The sequence below is a fragment of the Aquarana catesbeiana genome, linkage group LG04, assembly GCF_042186555.1.
Source record: "Aquarana catesbeiana isolate 2022-GZ linkage group LG04, ASM4218655v1, whole genome shotgun sequence".
In the NCBI taxonomy this organism is placed as follows: Eukaryota; Metazoa; Chordata; class Amphibia; order Anura; family Ranidae; genus Aquarana; species Aquarana catesbeiana.
Window position 1 is genome coordinate 50349260 of NC_133327.1, and position 20536 is coordinate 50369795.

At 46.7% G+C, this 20536-nt stretch overlaps 1 protein-coding gene and 1 long non-coding RNA gene across 2 annotated transcripts in view; one reads left to right on the forward strand and one right to left on the reverse strand.

Annotated features, from left to right (window-relative positions):
• LOC141139239 (uncharacterized) overlaps nt 1-20536 on the reverse strand; it is a 260035-nt gene that overhangs the window by 59114 nt on the left and 180385 nt on the right. The gene's annotated exons all lie outside the window — the stretch shown is intronic.
• The window catches only part of LOC141139238 (cysteine-rich secretory protein-like), a 48326-nt gene that overhangs the window by 4638 nt on the left and 23152 nt on the right, over nt 1-20536 (forward strand). Inside the window, exons 2-3 of the mRNA XM_073625175.1 lie at nt 3705-3850; nt 20288-20382. Of these exons, the coding sequence (XP_073481276.1) occupies nt 3705-3850; nt 20288-20382 (241 nt within the window). The remainder of the gene's footprint in view (nt 1-3704; nt 3851-20287; nt 20383-20536) is intronic.

A 20536-nucleotide genomic window follows, 5' to 3' on the forward strand; every position in this document is an offset into this window, starting at 1 on the left:
TGTCCCCCTGTCCCCCCTCTGTCCACCCCCCTGTCCCCCTGTCCACCCCTCTGTCCCCCTGTCCACCCCTCTGTCCCCCTGTCCACCCCTCTGTCCCCCTGTCCCCCCCTCTGTCCACCCCTCTGTCCCCCGGTCCACCCCTCTGTCCCCCTGTCCACCCCACTGTCTCCCTGTCCACCCCACTGTCTCCCTGTCCACCCCTCTGTCCCCTTGTCCATCCCACTGTCCCCCTGTCCATCCCACTGTCCCCCTGTCCACCCCACTGTCCCCCCCTCTGTCCCCCTGTCCACCCCACTGTCCCCCTGTCCACCCCTCTGTCCCCCTGTCCCCCCCTCTGTCCACCCCACTGTCCCCCTGTCCACCCCACTGTCCCCCTGTCCACCCCACTGTCCCCCTGTCCACCCCTCTGTCCCCCTGTCCCCCCTCTGTCCACCCCTCTGTCCCCCTGTCCACCCCTCTGTCCACCCCACTGTCCCTCTGTCCACCCCTCTGTCAACCTGTCCCCCCCTCTGTCCACCCCACTGTCCCTCTGTCCACCCCTCTGTCCCCCTGTCCCCCCTCTGTCCACCCCTCTGTCCCCCTGTCCACCCCACTGTCCCCCTGTCCACCCCACTGTCCCCCTGTCCCCCTGTCCCCCCTCTGTCCACCCCTCTGTCCCCCTGTCCACCCCTCTGTCCCCCTGTCCCCCCCTCTGTCCACCCCTCTGTCCCCCCCTCTGTCCACCGCTCTGTCCCCCTGTCCACCCCACTGTCCACCCCACTGTCCCCCTGTCCACCCCACTGTCCCCCTGTCCCCCCTCTGTCCCCCTGTCCCCCCTCTGTCCACCCCACTGTCCCCCTGTCCACCCCACTGTCCCCCTGTCCCCCCTCTGTCCCCCTGTCCCCCCCTCTGTCCACCCCCCTGTCCCCCCTCTGTCCACCCCCCTGTCCCCCTGTCCACCCCTCTGTCCCCCTGTCCACCCCTCTGTCCCCCTGTCCACCCCTCTGTCCCCCTGTCCCCCCCTCTGTCCACCCCTCTGTCCCCCGGTCCACCCCTCTGTCCCCCTGTCCACCCCACTGTCTCCCTGTCCCCCCCTCTGTCCCCCTGTCCACCCCACTGTCCCCCTGTCCACCCCACTGTCCCACTGTCCCCCCCTCTGTCCCACTGTCCACCCCACTGTCCCCCTGTCCATCCCACTGTCCCCCTGTCCACCCCTCTGTCCCTCTGTCCACTCCTCTGTCCCCCTGTCCCCCCCTCTGTCCACCCCTCTGTCCCCCTGTCCACCCCACTGTCCCCCTGTCCCCCCGTCCCCCCTCTGTCCACCCCTCTGTCCCCCTGTCCATCCCACTGTCCCCCTGTCCACCCCACTGCCCCCCTGTCCACCCCACTGCCCCCCTGTCCACCCCACTGTCCCCCTGTCCACCCCACTGTCCCCCTGTCCACCCCACTGTCCCCCTGTCCCCCCTCTGTCCCCCTGTCCCCCCTCTGTCCACCCCTCTGTCCCCCTGTCCATCCCTCTGTCCCCCTGTCCCCCCCCGTCCACCCCTCTGTCCCCCTGTCCACCCCACTGTCCCCCTGTCCCCCCTCTGTCCACCCCTCTGTCCCCCCCTCTGTCCACCCTTCTGTCCCCCTGTCCACCCCACTGTCCACCCCACTGTCCCCCTGTCCCCCCTCTGTCCCCCTGTCCCCCCTCTGTCCACCCCACTGTCCCCCTGTCCACCCCTCTGTCCCCCTGTCCACCCCTCTGTCCCCCTGTCCCCCTGTCCACCCCTCTGTCCCCCTGTCCCCCTGTCCACCCCTCTGTCCCCCTGTCCCCCGCTCTGTCCCCCTGTCCACCCCTGTGTCCCCCTGTCCACCCCTCTGTCCTCCTGTCCACCCCACTGTCCCCCTGTCCCCTCCTCTGTCCACCCCACTGTCCCCCTGTTCACCCCTCTGTCCCCCTGTCCATCCCACTGTCCCCCTGTCCACCCCACTGTCCCCCTGTCCACCCCACTGTCCCCCTGTCCACCCCACTGTCCCCCCCTCTGTCCCCCTGTCCACCCCACTGTCCCTCTGTCCACCCCACTGTCCCCCTGTCCATCCCACTGTCCCCCTGTCCACCCCACTGTCCCCCTGTCCACCCCTCTGTCCCCCTGTCCACCCCACTGTCCCCCTGTCCACCCCACTGTCCCACTGTCCCCCCCTCTGTCCCACTGTCCACCCCACTGTCCCCCTGTCCACCCCACTGTCCCCCTGTCCACCCCTCTGTCCCCCTGTCCATCCCACTGTCCCCCTGTCCATCCCACTGTCCCCCTGTCCATCCCACTGTCCCCCTGTCCATCCCACTGTCCCCCTGTCCATCCCACTGTCCCCCCCTCTGTCCCCCTGTCTCCCCCTCTGTCCCCCTGTCCACCCCACTGTCCCCCTGTCCACCCCACTGTCCCCCTGTCCACCCCACTGTCCCCCTGTCCACCCCACTGTCCCCCTGTCCCCCCCTCTGTCCCACTGTCCCCCCCTCTGTCCCACTGTCCACCCCACTGTCCCCCTGTCCACCCCTCTGTCCCCCTGTCCATCCCACTGTCCCCCTGTCCATCCCACTGTCCCCCTGTCCATCCCACTGTCCCCCTGTCCATCCCACTGTCCCCCTGTCTATCCCACTGTCCCCCTGTCTATCCCACTGTCCCCCTGTCTATCCCACTGTCCCCCTGTCTATCCCACTGTCCCCCTGTCCACCCAACTGTCCCCCCCTCTGTCCCCCTGTCCCCCCTCTGTCCCCCTGTCCACCCCACTGTCCCCCTGTCCACCCCTCTGTCCCCCTGTCCACCCCTCTGTCCCCCTGTCCACCCCACTGTCCCCCTGTCCACCCCACTGTCCCCCTGTCCACCCCTCTGTTCCCCTGTCCATCCCACTGTCCCCCTGTCCATCCCTCTGTCCACCCCACTGCCCCCCCTCTGTCCCCCTGTCCACTCCTCTGTCCCCCTGTCCATCCCTCTGTCCCCCTGTCCATCCCACTGTCCCCCTGTCCACCCCTCTGTCCACCCCACTGTCCCCCTGTCCACCCCACTGTCTCCCCCTCTGTCCCTCTGTCCACCCCACTGTCCCCCTGTCCACCCCACTGTCCCCCTGTCCACCCCACTGTCCCCCCCCTCTGTCCCTCTGTCCACCCCACTGTCCCCCTGTCCATCCCTCTGTCCCCCTGTTCATCCCTCTGTCCCCCTGTCCATCCCTCTGTCCCCCTGTCCATCCCTCTGTCCCCCTGTCCACCCCACTGTCCCCCTGTCCACCCCTCTGTCCCTCTGTCCCCCTGTCCCCCTGTCCACCCCTCTGTCCATCCCACTGTCCCCCTGTCCATCCCTCTGTCCCCCTGTCCATCCCTCTGTCCCCCTGTCCATCCCCTATATATATTATTATTTATTATTCATTCTTTTATTCTTTTGCACTACAAAAAAGATGTGTGCATAGGAATTTAGGAATTAGTTCATTTTTTTTTAAACTATAGTGCGGCCCCCCAACAGTCTGAGGGACCGTGAACTGGCCCCCTGTCTAAAAAGTTGAGGACCCCTGCTCTATAGGGATTCATAGAAATTGGCACGCAAATGCAGACAAGAGTAACATTCACCTTGTTTAAATATGGTGAATATTACAGAAACTTAGTGTTTCCTCCAACCAGATTTTGCCAGTCCTGGTGGAGCCTTTAAAAGCATTTTTTATGTATTCATTGCATCATTATTTTTTTTTTTTTTTAGATCTAACATGTGGAGAAAATATATTCATTGCGCCTATTCAGTTGAACTGGGAAAGAGTTATTGGGATTTATGATTCTGAGAAGGAAAATTTTGTATATGGCGAAGGAGCAAAATCTCCAGACAAGCCGATTGGTCATTATACCCAGGTATTGTCTACATTTCATTAACTGGCTGCTGTAGAATAATGCTTTCAAAGCTAAAATTTGATATACAAAACACACAGTGGGTATAGAAAAGAGTCACCCCCTTTTACAATAATCACATTTTGTTGCTTTACAGCCTGAAATGAAGACAGACACAGTTTCTGCTTTATTCAGCTGTATTTACTCAGTGCAACTTATAACATCCAAGTGAAAGATATTACACCAACATGTCAGATAAAATAAAAAAAAAAAAAAAATAGAATCACTGAATTGAAAAAAGGATCACCCCCTATTATGTCAGTAGTTTGATGGACCACCTTTTTCTTAACCACTTGCCGACTGCCGCACTCCGATGTACGTCCAAAGTTTGGCGGCGGATATTGTTGTTATGGCAGCAGCTAGCTGCCATAACCCCGGTATCCCCGTTTTTGTGCGGCGGTCGGCTTTCAGATAAAAGTGGTCTCTGCGGCGGATTCGCCGCAAGATCACTTTTATCGGTGGCGGGAGAGGGCCCCCCCTCCCGCCGCGATCCGGTGCCCTCCGCCGCTTACCGGAGCCGTAGGTAGCGGCGGAGGCGATCGCGTCTGTCTCCCTTCTGTGCCTGGAGACGAGTGAGGCTAAGATGGCGCCCACTCGTCTCCATGACACTGCTGGGCGGAAGCAACGTCAAAACGTCCCTTCCGCCCATACGTCTTAAAGGCACATTTTTTTCAATGTCATTTTTTTAATGACTTTTTTCTTTTTTTTTATTGCATTTTAGTGTAAATATGAGACCTGAGGTCTTTTTGACCCCAGATCTCATATTTAAGAGGTCCTGTAATGCTTTTTTCTATTACAAGGGATGGTTACATTCCTTGTAATAGGAATAAAAGTGACATCATTTTTTTTTTTTTTTTAAACAGTGTAAAAATAAATAAAATCATGTAAAATAAATAATAAAAATAAAAAATTAAATAAAAAAAAACCCCGTCTCGACGAGCTCGCGCGCAGAAGCGAACACATATGTGAAAACGGTGGTGAAACCACACATGTGAGATATTGCCGCGACCGGTAGAGCGAGAGCAATAATTCTAGCCCTAGACTTCCTCTGTAATGCAAAACATGCAACCTGTAGAATTTTTTAAACGTCGCCTATGGAGATTTTTGAGGATAAAAGTTTGACGCCATTCCACGAGCGGGCGCAATTTTGAAGCATGACATGTTGGGTATCAATTTACTTGGCATAACATTATATTTCACAACATAAAAAAAAAATTGGGCTAACTTTACTGTTGTCTTATTTTTTATTCAAAAAAGTGAATTTTTTCCAAAAAAAGTGCGCTTATAAGACTGCTGTGCAAATACGGTGCAAAAAAAAGTATTGCCTTGACTGCCATTTTATTCTCTAGGGTGTTAGAAAAAAAACAATATATAATGTTTGGGGTTTCTAAGTAATTTTCTAGCAAAAAAATTGTTTTAAACATGTAAACACCTAAAATCCAAAACGAGGCTGGTCCTTAAGTGGTTAAATTACAGCCTTTAGTCTGTTGAGATATCTAGACTTTGCAATATTTGCCCACTCTTTTTCTGCAGAACTGCTCAAGTTCAGTTAACTTTGATGGGGACCATTTGTGGACTGCAGTCTTCATGTCATTCTACAGATTTTCAATGTGGGTTTAAGTCTGGACTCTGACTAGGCCATACAAGGACATTCACCTTTTTCTCCTTCATCCACTGTGTGGTCATTTTTGCTGTGTGCTTTGGGTCATTGCCATGTTTGAAGGTAAACTTCTTCCCATTGCCAACTTTCTAACAGAGGGTAGCAGATTTTTCTAAAGAATTTGATGGTATTTTGCCCCATCTATTTTCCTTCTATCCTGACACGTGTTCCAGTCCCTGCTGCAGAGAACGCCCCCATAACAGGATATTACCCCCTCCATGCTTTACCATAGGAATAGTGTTTTTTCGATGGTGAAATGTATTGGATTTCCGCCAGACATATCGTTTGGTGTTGAGGTCAAATAATAAAAATTTAGTCATACAGTAATTAGTAATTAAAGTGGATGTAAACACTCACATATACCCAGTAAAGTGAACAGCCTCAGATGATACAAGGAGATGAAACAAATCATCCCACATAAGTTTTACTTTTATATCTACAGTCTTCCCCTTCCCCTTTGTACACCCTTCCCATAGTGCAGATCATGTTAAAAATCTTTCTTCGTCTGCCATCAGTACATAGTGAAGGGTGGAGAGACTGCACTTACACTGTGTGTGAGTTGATTGGAGGAAAGGGACCCCCCCCCCCCACATAGGCAGAGGAACGAAGGAACATGCAGAGCTGTATTCTGAATAGACAAGCTCCCTGCTTACCTTCTAAGCTCCCTCCCTGACACAAATTTTAGCTAATGTTATCTCATGTGTCAGTGAACTTCTTAGAAGTTACTCATGCTGACAACAGAGAAACGAAGCACCAGAGAGAAACGACACTAAAGCCCTGTACACACAGGCAGAATGTCAGGAGACAATTTCCGGTACAAAAAATACCTGCCAACATTCTGCCCATGTGTAAGTCAGTCTGTCCGATAGAAGCCAGCCATTCGGTCGGCTTCTGTCGGATGTGCATGCTGGAACTTGCCGACTTACTCCCAATCAGCGCTCTGAGCCAGTAGCTGAGAGCGCTGATCAGAGTGTTCTAGCGGGGGCCATCCCCAGGGCCGGATTAACATAGTGGCTATTGGAGCTGCAGCTCCAGACCCCTACCTTGAGATAGACCCATTTGCATACTACCCACTGTCATACCCTGCACACTCATCTCCTGTACACATAAATAAAAGAATATAATCAAATATAATAGAATACAAAATAATAGCATAGCAAAGAAAAGAATAGAATAGAATGAAACAGAATATGATAGCATATAATAACAATTAAAGAATAGAAACTAATGGAAAATAATCAAATGGAATAGAATAGAAAAAATATATAATAGATTAAGATATAATAGAATAAAATAGAACAAATATAGCCATCTTCCGAAATTCGTATTTCGAATTGATTTGAAAATAATAAATATATATAACAAATCATTCTAACATAACAAATATAACGAAACAAATTATTAACTTAACAAACGGAGCCAATGCAAAACTAATCAAATTTTTCTGTTGTGCACATCTCTATCCCCCAAAATGCAAAGTCAGCTTCCTGGGTAACTTATCACTAGGGGTGAGCCGAACACCTCCCGGTTCGGTTCGCACCAGAACCTGCGAACGGACCGAAAATTCGCGCAAACTTTAGAACCCCATTGAAGTCTATGGGACCCGAACGTTTGAAATCAAAAGTGCTAATTTTAAAGGCTAATTTACATGGTATTGTCCTAAAAAGGGTTAGGGGACCCGGGTCCTGCCCCAGGGGACATGTATCAATGCAAAAAAAAGTTTTAAAAACGGCCGTTTTTCCAGGAGCAGTGATTTTAATGATGCTTAAAGTGAAAAAAAAAAGAAATATTCCTTTAAATATCATACCTGTGGGGTATCTATAGTATGCCTGTAAAGTGGGGCGTGTTTCCCGTGCTTAGAACAGTCCCTGCACAAAATGACATTTTTAAAGGAATAAAAGTCATTTAAAACTGCTTCCGGCTTTAATGTAATGTCCGGTCCCGGTAATATGGATGAAAATCAGTGAGACAAATGGCATGGGTACCCCCCCCCGATCCATTACCAGGCCCTTTGGGTCTTGTATGGATATTAAGGGGAACCCCGCACCCAAATTAAAAAAAGGAAAGGCGTGGAGCCCCAGGCCCTCTGAACAGCAGTATACAGGCAGTGCAAACAAGACAGGGACTGTAGGTTTGTTGTTAAGTAGAATCAGTTTGTAATTTTGAACTGGTACATTTTTAAAGTGTAGCTCCAGCCAAAAAATCTATTTTTAAGCTTTTTGGAAAACATAGGGAAGGGTTATCACCCCTGTGACATTTGTTTTGCTGTCTGTGCACCTCTTCAGAAGATTTTACCTCACTTTCTGTCCCAATGACAAATGTTTTTTGACAATTTGGGGTTTTTAGTGAAACAAGGATTGGTGATAAAGCATCAGTGGAAAGGAGACACGTTTTTCCCATATTAACTCTCACAGGAGAGAATTTCCCTTCCTAGGGGTAGATTTCATCTCACTTCCTGCTGTCTCCTTCCGTTTGCAAGTAGGAGTTGTTTGTACGTTGGATGTTTGAAAGTAGGGGCCTGCCCTATATACTCTGCAGAAATTGGGGCCTTAGGTGTTGGTGTTGCCACAACACTGTAAGTCCTCACAGTTACTCTTGGTGGGCACAGGAACGGGCTCTGCTGTGAAATATTAGATCAAGAATTGTAATTACATGTCCCTGTTGAACAGGGGCAGAATAATTGGGCTTTAGGCACTGGTGCCACAACACTGCAACCGCTCACAGATACTCTAGTTGGAGCGCAGGAATGAGCCCTCCTGTAAAATATTGCATCAAAAATTGTAATTACACGCCCCTGCTAAACAGGGGCTGAAAAATTGGGCCTTAGGCACTGGTGCTGGTGCCACAACACTGCAACCCCTCACAGATACTCTAGTTGGAGTGCGGGAACGAGCCCTGCTGCAAAGTATTGCATCAAAAATTGTAATTACACGCCCCTGTTAAACAGAGGCTGAAAAATTGGGCCTTAGGCACTGCTGCTGGTGCCAAACACTGCAACCCCTCACAGATACTCTAGTTGGAGCGCAGGAACAAGTCCTGCTGCAAAGTATTGCATCAAAAATTGTAATTACACGCCCCTGTTAAACAGGGGCTGAAAAATTGGGCCTTAGCCACTGGTGGTGGCGTCCAGAACCAAAAATATTCTTACAAGCTATCAGCATGATCATTGAGGAGGAAGAGGATAGTCACTCAGCGTTTGCTGAGGCATTCAGTCTGGAGTCCTCTGGGTCACTAAGGACGACATGATCCGCAGCCACCTCCTCCCAGCCACGTACAAGTCCATGGGTTTCTTGGGGCTGTAAATGATCCCTTAAAGACTGCTGCTGATGCTGAGTGCCAGGCTCCACCCCCATGCTGACACAATCCTCCTCCTCTTCCTCCTCCTCCTCCTCCTCCTGTGTGATCAGCAGGCACGCAGGAACACTGTCTGGATAAAGGGGGCCTTGAGAGCTAATGAAGTCCTCCTCTTCCTGTCTCTGTTCTGCTTCAAGTGCCCTGTCCATTATTCCATACAGCGTGTGTTCCAACAGGTGGACAAGGGGGACAGTGTCACTGATGCATGCACTGTCACTGCTCACCATCCTCGTGGCCTCCTCAAATGGTGACAGGACAGTGCATGCATCCCTGATCATGGCCCATTGGCGTGGGGAAAAAAAAACAAGCTCTCCTGACCCTGTCCTGTTGCCATAGTCACACAAGTACTCATTGATGGCCCTCTGCTGCATGTGCAGCCGCTGCAGCATGGCCAACGTTGAGTTCCACCTGGTGGGCATGTCACAGATTAGGCGGTTCTTGGGCAGGTTAAATTCCTTTTGGAGGTCAGCCAGCCGAGCACTGGCATTATATGACCTGCGGAAATGCACACAGACTTTCCTGGCCTGCCTCAGGACATCCTGTAAGCCCGGGTACCTGCCCAAGAACCGCTGCACCACCAAGTTAAGGACATGAGCCAAACAGGGCACATGGGTCAGTTGTCCCTGTCAGAGGGCGGAGAGGAAGTTGGTGCCATTGTCGCAAAACACCATTCCTGCCTTAAGTTGGCATGGCGTCAACCACCTCTGAACCTGCCCCTGCAGAGCTGACAGAGCTGACAGAACCCCAGTGTGGCTCCTGTCCCCCAAGCACACCAGCTCAAGCATCACATGGCATCTTTTGCCCTGCATACTTGCATAGCCCCTTGAACGCCTACGGAGCACCGCTGGTTCCGAGGACAAAGCACAGGAAGAGGCCATGGAGGAAGAAGAGGAGGGGGTGGAGGAGAGAGGTGTGTCAGAATCACCAGTAGTTGCATTTTGGAGGTGTGGTGGCAGAACATCCTCCAACACTACTGCACCTTGTCCTGCATCCTTCCCAGCTGCCAGCAGAGTCACCCAATGTGCCGTGAAACTTAGGTAATGTCCCTGTCCATGCCTGCTGGACCATGAGTCAGCGGTAATATGCACCTTACCGCTTACCGCCCTGTCCAGCGAGGCATGAACATTGCCTTCCACATGCCGGTAAAGAGCCGGAATCGCCTTCCGTGAGAAAAAGTGGCATTTGGGTACCTGCCACTGAGGAACCGCACATTCCACAAGCTCACGGAAGGGGGCAGAGTCTGCCAACTGAAAAGGTAGCAGTTGAAGTGCTAGCAATTTTGCCAAGCTAGCATTTAACCGCTGGGTATGTGGATGGCTGGGAGTGAACTTCTTTCGGCGGTGCAGCAGCTGGGGCAGGGAAATTTGCCTGGTACAATCTGACGTCGGTGTACCGATAGCAGGTTGCCCACAAGTACTTGGCTGTGACACACCTAATTCTACACCTTCATTCCTCTCAGTGCAGGTCTCAGAGAGGACTGAAGGTATAGTGGGGTTGGAGATCTCAGCTGATGAGGAGCAAGGAGAGGTCGTCTTTGTTCTTTGGTGTGGGTCTTTTAGGTACGCTTGCCAATGAACTGCATGGCAGGTCAACATATGTTTGGTCAAGCATGTGGTGCCCAAGCGGGAGATGTTATGGCCATGCGAGATACGCTTGAGACATATGTTGCAAATAGCAGCGGTGCGATCTGATGCACTCGTCTCAAAAAAGGCCGACACCAAAGAATTTTTGGAATAATGCGCAGAGACAGCAGCGCCCTGCACATGCGGAGCTTTGCGGTGTGATGCAGTCAGTGTGCTGCCCTTAAGCTGGCCCCTGGAGGGCATCCTGCCTCATTGGTGATGTGCCTCCTCCTCCTCCTCTCTCCTATCAGGCACCCACGTGGAGTCAGTGACCTCATTATCCCCTCCCTCCTCATCACTAGAGCAAACCTGGCAGTATGCTGCAGCAGGGGCAACATGACTACCAGATTGCTGTCCTTCTTGGGCACCCCCTCTTTCTGGGCTCACGTTACTGCCTTCCTCTAGCTGAGTACCATCATCGGAGCCTTCAAAACGCTGGGCATCCTCCTGGAGCATGTACCCAACACTGTGGTCAAACAGTTCGGGGGACTCCTCAGGAGGACATGGTGGGGCTAGAGAAGGAGTGACTGATTTCATTGAGCCCAGGGAAGAGGCCGGGTTGGCAGCTGCTTTGCCAGACAAAGTACCCTGAGCATGGGTGAGAGAGGATGAGGAGGATGAGGACGGCTTGGTTATCCACTCAACCAAGTCTTCCGCATGTTGCTGCTCAACACGGCCAGCTGCCAAAAAAAAGGCCAAGCGTGTCCCACGGCCACGTGCTGATGAGGATGCACCGTGTCCACGACCAGCACTGTTGCCTCTAGACACAGAGCCTGCTTGCCCTCTTTTATTGGCTTGTGACTGTCTGCCTCTCCTTGTTGGCCTTTCAGACATACTAATGGCCTGCAGTGAGATGTAGCTGCACAAAGCTGGGATGTATATATATACTGATACTGCAGCTAGCAGAATCAACTGCCTGCCTGTGGTACTAATAGGATCAGAAGAACACCACCAATTTTCTTCAGGTAGCTTTAGGTGCACACTGTGCAGAGGACACAGTACACTAACTGTAAATACTGTAGTATTATTAGTATGAGAACAACACCAATCTTCTACAGGTAGCTTTAGCTGAACATTGTGCAGAGGTCGCACTATACTAACTCATAGCTTTAGCTGAACACTGTGCAGAGGACGCACTACACTAACGTTTAAATAATGTAGCTGCCTGCGGTAGTGATAGGATCAGGAAAACACCACCAACCTTCTACAGGTAGCTTTAGCTGAACACTGTGCAGAGGACTCACTACACTAACGTTTATATAATGTAGCTGCCTGTGGTAGTGATAGGATCAGGAAAACACCACCAACCTTCTACAGGTAGCTTTAGCTGAACACTGTGCAGAGGATGCACTACACTAACGTTTAAATAATGTAGCTGCCTGCGGTAGTGATAGGATCAGGAAAACACCACTAACCTTCTACAGGTAGCTTTAGCTGAACACTGTGCAGAGGACGCACTACACTAAAGTTTAAATAATGTAGCTGCCTGCTGTAGTGATAGGATTAGGAAAACACCACCAACCTTCTACAGGTAGCTTCAGCTGAACACTGTGCAGAGGTCGCACTACACTAACGTGTAAATAATGTAGCTGCCTGCGGTAGTGATAGGATCAGAAAAACACCACCAATCTTCTACAGGTAGCTTTAGCTGAACACTGTGCAGAGGTCGTATTACACTAACTTGTAGCTTTAGCTGTACACTGTGCAGAGGTCGCACTACACTAACTTGTAGCTTTAGCTGGACACTGTGCAGAGGACGCACTACACTAACGTTTAAATAATGTAGCTACCTGCGGTAGTGATAGGATCAGGAAAACACCACCAACCTTCTACAGGTAGCTTTAGCTGAACACTGTGCAGAGGATGCACTACACTAACGTTTATATAATGTAGCTGCCTGCGGTAGTGATGGGATCAGGAAAACACCACCAACCTTCTACAGGTAGCTTTAGCTGAACACTGTGCAGAGGTCGCACTACACTAACTTGTAGCTTTAGCTGAACACTGTGCAGAGGTCGCACTACACTAACTCGTAGCTTTAGCTGAACACTGTGCAGAGGTTGCACTACACTAACTTGTAGCTTTAGCTGAACACTGTGCAGAGGTCGCACTACACTAATTTGTAGCTTTAGCTGAACACTGTGCAGAGGTCGCACTACACTAACTTGTAGCTTTAGCTGAACACTGTGCAGAGGTCGCACTACACTAACTTGTAGCTTTAGCTGAACACTGTGCAGAGGTCGCACTACACTAACTTGTAGCTTTAGCTGAACACTGTGCAGAGGTCGCACTACACTAACTTGTAGCTTTAGCTGAACACTGTGCAGAGGTCGCACTACACTAACTTGTAGCTTTAGCTGAACACTGTGCAGAGGTCGCACTACACTAACTCGTAGCTTTAGCTGAACACTGTGCAGAGATCGCACTACACTAACTTGTAGCTTTGTCTGAACACTGTGCAGAGGTCGCACTACACTAACTTGTAGCTTTAGCTGAACACTGTGCAGAGGTCGCACTACACTAACTTGTAAATAATGTAGCTGCCTGTGGTAGTGATAGGATCAGAAAAACACCACCAATCTTCTACAAGTAGCTTTAGCTGAACACTGTGCAGAGGACGCACTACACTAACTGTAAATACTGTAGCTGCCTGACTGTGGTACTAATAGGATCAGAAGAACACCAGCAATTTTCTTCAGGTAGCTGTAAATACTGTAACAACACCTGCCTGCCTGTCAGTAAGAAGAGAATAACAAGAACAGATCTAGCTAAACTGAATACAGTATATATATATATATATATATATATATATATATATATATATATATATATATATATATATATATATATATATACACACACAACACCTGGGATGCATATATATACACAATACACTGTAAGTGCAGCTAACTGACTGACTGTCCTGCCTAAGCTAGCTAACTTAAATCAAATTACACTGTCTCTCTGTCTCTGTCTCTCAATGCCGTAACACACTACACAGGGCCCTCGTGCAGGCGGCCTTATATAGTGTGGGGCATGTACTAAACCCCCTGAGCCATAATTGGCCAAAGCCACCCTGGCTTTGGCCAATTACAGCTCTCTGTACAGACGGCCCTGTGATTGGCCAAGCATGCGGGTCATAGTGCATGCTTGGCCAATCATCAGCCAGCAATGCACTGCGATGTCGCAGTGAATTATAGGCCGTGACGCGCCACTCGAATTTGGCGCGAACGGCCCATATCGTTTGCAATTTGGCGAATGACCGAACAGACGATGTTCGACTCGAACATGGGTTCGACTCGAACACGAAGCTCATCCTTACCTATCACCAAATATGAGCAGGGTTGTGTGCAATCACCTACCAAATATCTACTTTATCTGGTGTATTTTAGGGAATGTGTTACTGTAAAAACACCTGCACTTTAGAATAACTTAATTTTAAACCCATTCACGGAGCAAAAATCAGGAGGCGGGGTCTTCCTCTCTAAATAATGTTTTATAGTTCAATTGCAAGTCAAACTTTATGACAAAATAATGATGAACAAGGGGACAATTAGAAAACCATTCAAAACTACATGTAAAGGATATGTGGCAGTCTAAACAGATCCTAAATCCTATTTCTATGGTGTAAAAAAAAAAAAAAAAAAAAAAATTCCTTTACCCCCTCTTAATGAGCCAAATCCTCCTCCATGTATGTCTCACATATCCCCCTCCCAGACATGTTCACTGCTTGGAGAACTTCAGAATCAGAGGGAGTTTAGAAGACGATTTAGATGCACTTTAATGCCGTGTACACAAGACAGGACTTTTTGACCGAACTGGTCCGACGGAACGAATCCGTCGGACAATTCAATTGTGTGTGGGCTTCATCAGACCTTTTCTGTCAAAAAATCTGTCAGACTTTAGAAATAGAACATGTTTCAAATCTTTCTGACGGACTCGAGTCCGATCGAAAAATCCGTTCGTCTGTATGCTAGTCCGACAGACAAAAAAAGACCCAAGGGCAGCTATTGGCTACTGGCTATGAACTTCCTTATTCTAGTCCGGTCGTACATCATCACGTTCGAAACTATCGGACTTTGGTTTGATCGTGTGTAGGCAAGTTCATTCCGTCGGAACTCCGTCGAAAAGTCCTTTGGCGTTCAGTCCGACGAAAAGTCCGGTTGTGTGTACACGGCATAAGTGTCTTGTCTCTAGGATTGAAGCATTGTCCCCTAAGCTGCTAACAGATTAAAGCTGACCTCCAGGAATTCAGCCACTTTGGTGGGTCTTCTGTTCCACCACCACTCTCTGAACTGCTCGATCCCCTCTAATACACTTGGTGGTAGACTAAAAGTCATTCATACCTGTATGACCTAAGCGTTATCAAGCCACCACTCCACGATAATGCACAGAAATTAGACCACAAGCGACTTGGAGATGAATTAAGTAAATGTATTAACCACCCCTTCCTGACCAGGGCATTTTTTGCAACTTGGCACTGCGCTACTTTAACTGGTTATTGAACGGTCATGCAACGCTGTACCCAAAGAAAATGTGTGTCCTTTTTTTCCCACAAATAGCGCTTTCTGTTTGTGGTATTTGATCACCACTGGGATTTTTTTTTTTGTGATATAAACAGAAAATCATGAAAAAAAATGAAAAAAAAAATTTTGTTATAAAAAATAAACAACATTTTTGTCATACATTTATGTAACATGTATTCAGATACATGTGTTTGGTAAAAAAAAAAAAATCTCAATAAGCGTATATTGATTGGTTTGCAGAAAAGTTTTAGTGTCTACAAACTATTGTATATATTGGAATTTACACAGCTTTTACTTTCTGACTGCTTATCTTGTTTCTAGGTGCTAAATGGCAGGGCAGTACAACCCCCCCCCCCCCCAATTACCCCTTTTTGGAAAGTAGATACCCCAAGGAATTTGCTGGGAGGCATTTTGAGCCAATTGAATATTTCATTTTTTGTCACAAGTGTTTAAAAAAAAAAAAAAATTTTTTACTTGTGGTGTGCTGTTCATTAGGGGCGCATGGGCGCCACCCTCCCCATCCATGCATTGGACCCCCTAAATTCGTAAATTCGTAAATTTGGAAACGTGGAAATTTGAAAATTTTAAAATTCGAAAATAAGAAAGAAAATCCGAAATAATAACTAATTAACTAACTAACTAATAATAACTATTAAATTATAGGTATTGGAATTTCCTTTCAAACCTGGCTGTTAGTGAACGTAACGAATGCGACTTTATCAGAAGTTACGAATTATCAGAAATAACGAGTGAGGCATCTAAACTAATGGAACGTAATGAATTAATAAATCGTTTTTATTATTATTATTTTTATATAATATTATTAATTAGTTATGTTTTATTCGTTTAGATGCGGCATTCGTTATTTCGGATAATTCGTAACTTTGGATAAATTTGCATTTATTACAGCTAAATTTGAAAGGCAATTCCAATACCTATAATTTAATAGTTAGTAATAGTTAATATTAGTTAGTTATTATTTCAGATTTTCAAATTTTCAGGTTTTCTAATTTTAGTTCTTCATTTTTGGATTTTCATTCTTTTGAATTTTCAGATTTTTGTTCTTATTTTCGAATTTTCTAAATTTTCATATTTTTTCATTTTCAAATTTTCGGATTTTTGGAAAAATTTGTTAAATGCGTTTTTGTGTTAACTGGAATATTTCAGAATTAACGAATTTGTAGAATTTCGTCAAAATCTAATTCAGAACGAAGCAAATTGCACATGTTTAATGGACAGGACTGGGTGTGCTACAGGCAAAGTATCAGCAGTGACAATGTTGAAGGCCATGCCCTCTGCAACATCTTCTCATCCCACTGTAGTGTGGGCACAGCCTACATGAGGATAACAATGCTGCTCTGATTTTAGGAACAGTGCAGCAATGTTGTCACCTTATTACAGGAAGTTGCATGAGGTGGACTTTAGTGGCAGGACCAACTGTATCTGTGAAACTTTGCTGGGGCTGTGGGAAGCTGTAAGTGCTCTTGTTATTAACTGCTGCTGTACAATTTTATAATGGAAGGCCTTAATTTCATTTTAACCACTTGCTGTCCAGCAATGTACCGGTACGTCGCTGGATTGAAAGGGTGATGTCGCGTCATCGCTGCATCTGCAGGAATGATGGAGATCATTTGTTAGTGCCACCGATTTCCTTCTATGTAAGGGCTAGTTACACTTGCTTCAAAACAAGGCTTCGGACAGGCTTTGTTAAAGCTCTCTGAATGCCAGTCAAAGCCCATGTCACTAAATAAAATGGTTAGCTTACAGTCCTGTTTACACCTACTTTTTTTTGGTGCTACGATGAGGCTTCGGTGGGGTTTCGATGAGGCTTTGGTGGAGTTTCGATGGGGCTTCGATGGGGCTTCGGTGGGGCTTAGTGAGGCTTCGTGGGGCTTCAATGAGGCTTTGGTGGGGCTTCAAGCAAGACGCTTTGGAGCACCACTAAAGCTACATGGGGTATAATTTTTAAAGCAAAGCCAAAGCAAAGCAAAAGCAAGGTGTAAGCTAACCATTTTATTTAGTGACAGGAGCTTTGACTAGCATTCAGACAGCTTTAACAAAGCCTGTCCGAAGCCTTGTTGAGGCCGAAGCAAGTGTAAATGAGCTCTAAAAGTAATTCTAGCGGCTAGAATCTGGGAGCTCTGTAAAGAGCAAAATCTGGTGCAGCTGTGCATGGTAGCCAATCAGCTTCTAACTTCAGCTTGTTCAATTAAGGTTGGACAAAAAAAACTGAAAGCTGATTGGTTTCTAGGCAGAGCTCCACCAGATTTTGCATTCTCCAGTTTTAGTAAATCAACCCCAGCAAGAGGAACTCGTGTTGTTCCTCCCACTGTGTGACATCAGAAACCGAAGTAACGAGGATTTTGTCACTTCCAGTTTCGGTCTCATGTAAACAAGTTGTTACTGGCTTAAACAGTCATCTGATCAAACCATTCTTGGTTTGATCTGATGCTTTGGAGGACAGAGGAATGATCTGGGGTCTAATAGATCCCAGATCTCTCCATAAAGAGGACCTAATTCGGCCCATGCTAACAGAAGGGGTGTTGTTCATCCATTCTGATAGCAATAAAAAAGTTTAAATAAAAAAATAAGAAAGTGTATTTTTCAATAAAATAAATAATAATAAAAAAAATTAAAGTGTTTGTAAAGGCAATTTTTTTCTTTAACCACTTCAGCCCCGGAAGATTTGGTTGCTCAATGACCAGGCCATTTTTTGCGATGTGGCACTGTGTTGCTTTAACTGACAAATGCGCGGTCGTGCGACGCTGTACTCAAACAAAAATGATGTCCTTTTTTTCCATAAATAGAGCTTTCTTTTGGTGGTATTTGATTACCTCTGCAGTTTTTATTTTTTGCGCTATAAACAAAAGAAGACTGACAATTTTGAAAAAAAACACAATATCTTTCACTTTTTGCTATAATAAATACCCCAAATTTAAAAAATAAATAAATAAATGTTTTCTTCTGTTTAATCTGATATGTATTCTTCTACATATTTATGGTAAAAAAAAAAAAAAAACGCAATAAGCGTATGTATTGATTGGTTTGCGCAAAAGTTATAGCGTCTACAAAATATGGGATAGATTTATGGCATTTTTATTATTATTTTAATTTTTTTTTACTAGTAATGGCAGTGATCAGCGATTCTTATCTGCGATATTGCGGCGGACACATCGGACACTTTTGACACATTTTTGAGACCAGAGACAATTAAACAGCGATCAGTGCTATAAAAATGCACTAATTACTGTATAAATGTCACTGGCAGGGAAGGGGTTAACACTAGGGGGCGATCAAGGGGTTTATTGTGTTCCCTATGTGTGTGTTCTAACTGTGAGGGGATGGGACTGATTAGGAGGAGACAGAGATCGGGGTTCATACATAGTATGAACACACGTAATGTCTCCTCTCCCCTGAGAGAACCGGGATCTGTGTGTTTACACACACAGATCCCAGTTTTCGCTCTGTCACGAGCGATCACAGGTGCGTGCCTCCAGCGGCGCGCGTGCACCCCCTAGTGGCCAAAAGGCGAAGCGAAGTAAGGCAACGTCGTTTTGCCCAGGGGAGCCAACCTTCCGCAGTACAACTGCGACGGCTGGTCGGGAAGGAGTTAATAACAAACATGTTATACTTACCTCCTCTATGCAATGGTTTTGCACAGAGCGGCTCCGATCCTCCTCTTCTCTGGTGCTCTGGGCCCTCCCCTGCTAAGTGCCCCCCATAGTAAGCTGCTTGCTATGGGGATACTCATGCGTGCTCGCTCCCCAACTCCGCTCTCTGTTTCCATAAGACATGGAGAGCATGGCGCAGCCCCCCACTGGCTGTGATTGAACCAATGGCTCCTGCTGCTGCATCTCAGCCAATGAGGAGGGAAAGACCCGGAAGAGCTGCTGCTCTTGCGCACATCACTGGATCGAGATCAGTTGAACATAGGTATTGGGGGGGCTGAGGGGGGAGTTGCACACTGAGGATTTTTTGCCTTCATGCACAGAAAGCATAAAGGTAAAAAAACTTTCAGCCATTTGAACCACTTGAAAGTGCCCCCCCCCATGCTTGTGTGCAAAGGCGAACACATATCCATAGGTCACGCACACATATGTAAATGGTGTTCGCATCACACATGTGAGGTATCACCGCAAGCATTATAATGAGAGCAATAATTCTAGCACCAGAACCCCTGTGTAACTCTAAACTTGTAACCCATAAAGGCTCATAAAGCATTGCCTATGGAGAATTTTAAGTACCATAGTTTGGAGCTGTTCCATGAGTGTGCGCAATTGTGACATGTTAGCTATCTATTTAATTGGAATTAAAGTACATTATTTTTTATATTTTACCAAATAATTGGGTATTATATTGTGTTTTTGTGTATTAAAATTCAGTAAAGTGTATTTTTTCCCCAAAAGAATTGCATTTGGAAAACCACTGCGCAAATACCGTGTAAAATAAAAAATTGCAACACCTGCCATTTTATTCTCTGTTTAAAAAATATAAAACCTTTGGGGGTTCTAAGTAATTTTCTAGCAAAAAAAATCTATATTTTTTACATATATGTGAGAAGTGGCAGAATTGGCCTGGTGTTGAAGTGGTTAATAATAAAAGAAAATCATTTTCAGCTATTACAAAGTATTTCAAAATTACAGTGTTATTGCAGTGTTCAATTCTAGAGAAACCACAAACATTTGTAGATGTGGGAACAAGCCAAACCAAAGATTCCACAGTCCTGAAATATCTGAGATCTTTGGAATTGTCTTGCTTTATCCTTCAATCAAGCTAACATAAATACAGCATATTTCAAAAATATATAAAACTAAGCTAGTTTTAAATTAAAATTAAAGGCAAAACTTTAACATCAAAAGTTTAGGTAAAAGAAAATCTCAAATCTTCCATGGGGGGACTAGATCCAATGACCCCGGTGACAACCAGAGATTCCCTCACTTTAGAGGGATTTCCTCTCACTTCCTTTTTGGCTATGGGACAGGAAGTGAAGGGGAAAAAAAACGTTTTGCTTAATGTTCTACTTTAAAGTGCTTTAAATGTTCTTCCATAGCATTTTGGTATAAATATGCCAGTTTTTTTTAAGCTAATATGGTGAAAACTATGCATGATACTGACTCTGTTGTCTTTTTCAGGGACCAATCATAATAATAATAATAATATAATAATAATAATAATAAAAACTCCTAAAACGTCACTTCATTGTAAGGTGTAATTGCTGCTTTTCGTCTTATGCTTCCAGCTTGTATGGGACAGATCCTTTTTTCTTGGGTGCGCTATAGCCTATTGTCCTTCCAATCCCCCTATGTACATCTATGTGTGTCAGTACTGCCCAGCGTAAGTACATTTAAAATATTTGTATTTTATTAAACAGAAATCAAACTATACAAATTAAATACACAGTTGAAATATGCACGTGAGCTATCAAAATGTTTGCTACCCTCTACTGTCTGTATTTGCAAATGCCTGGGATGGTTAACATACAGTATTA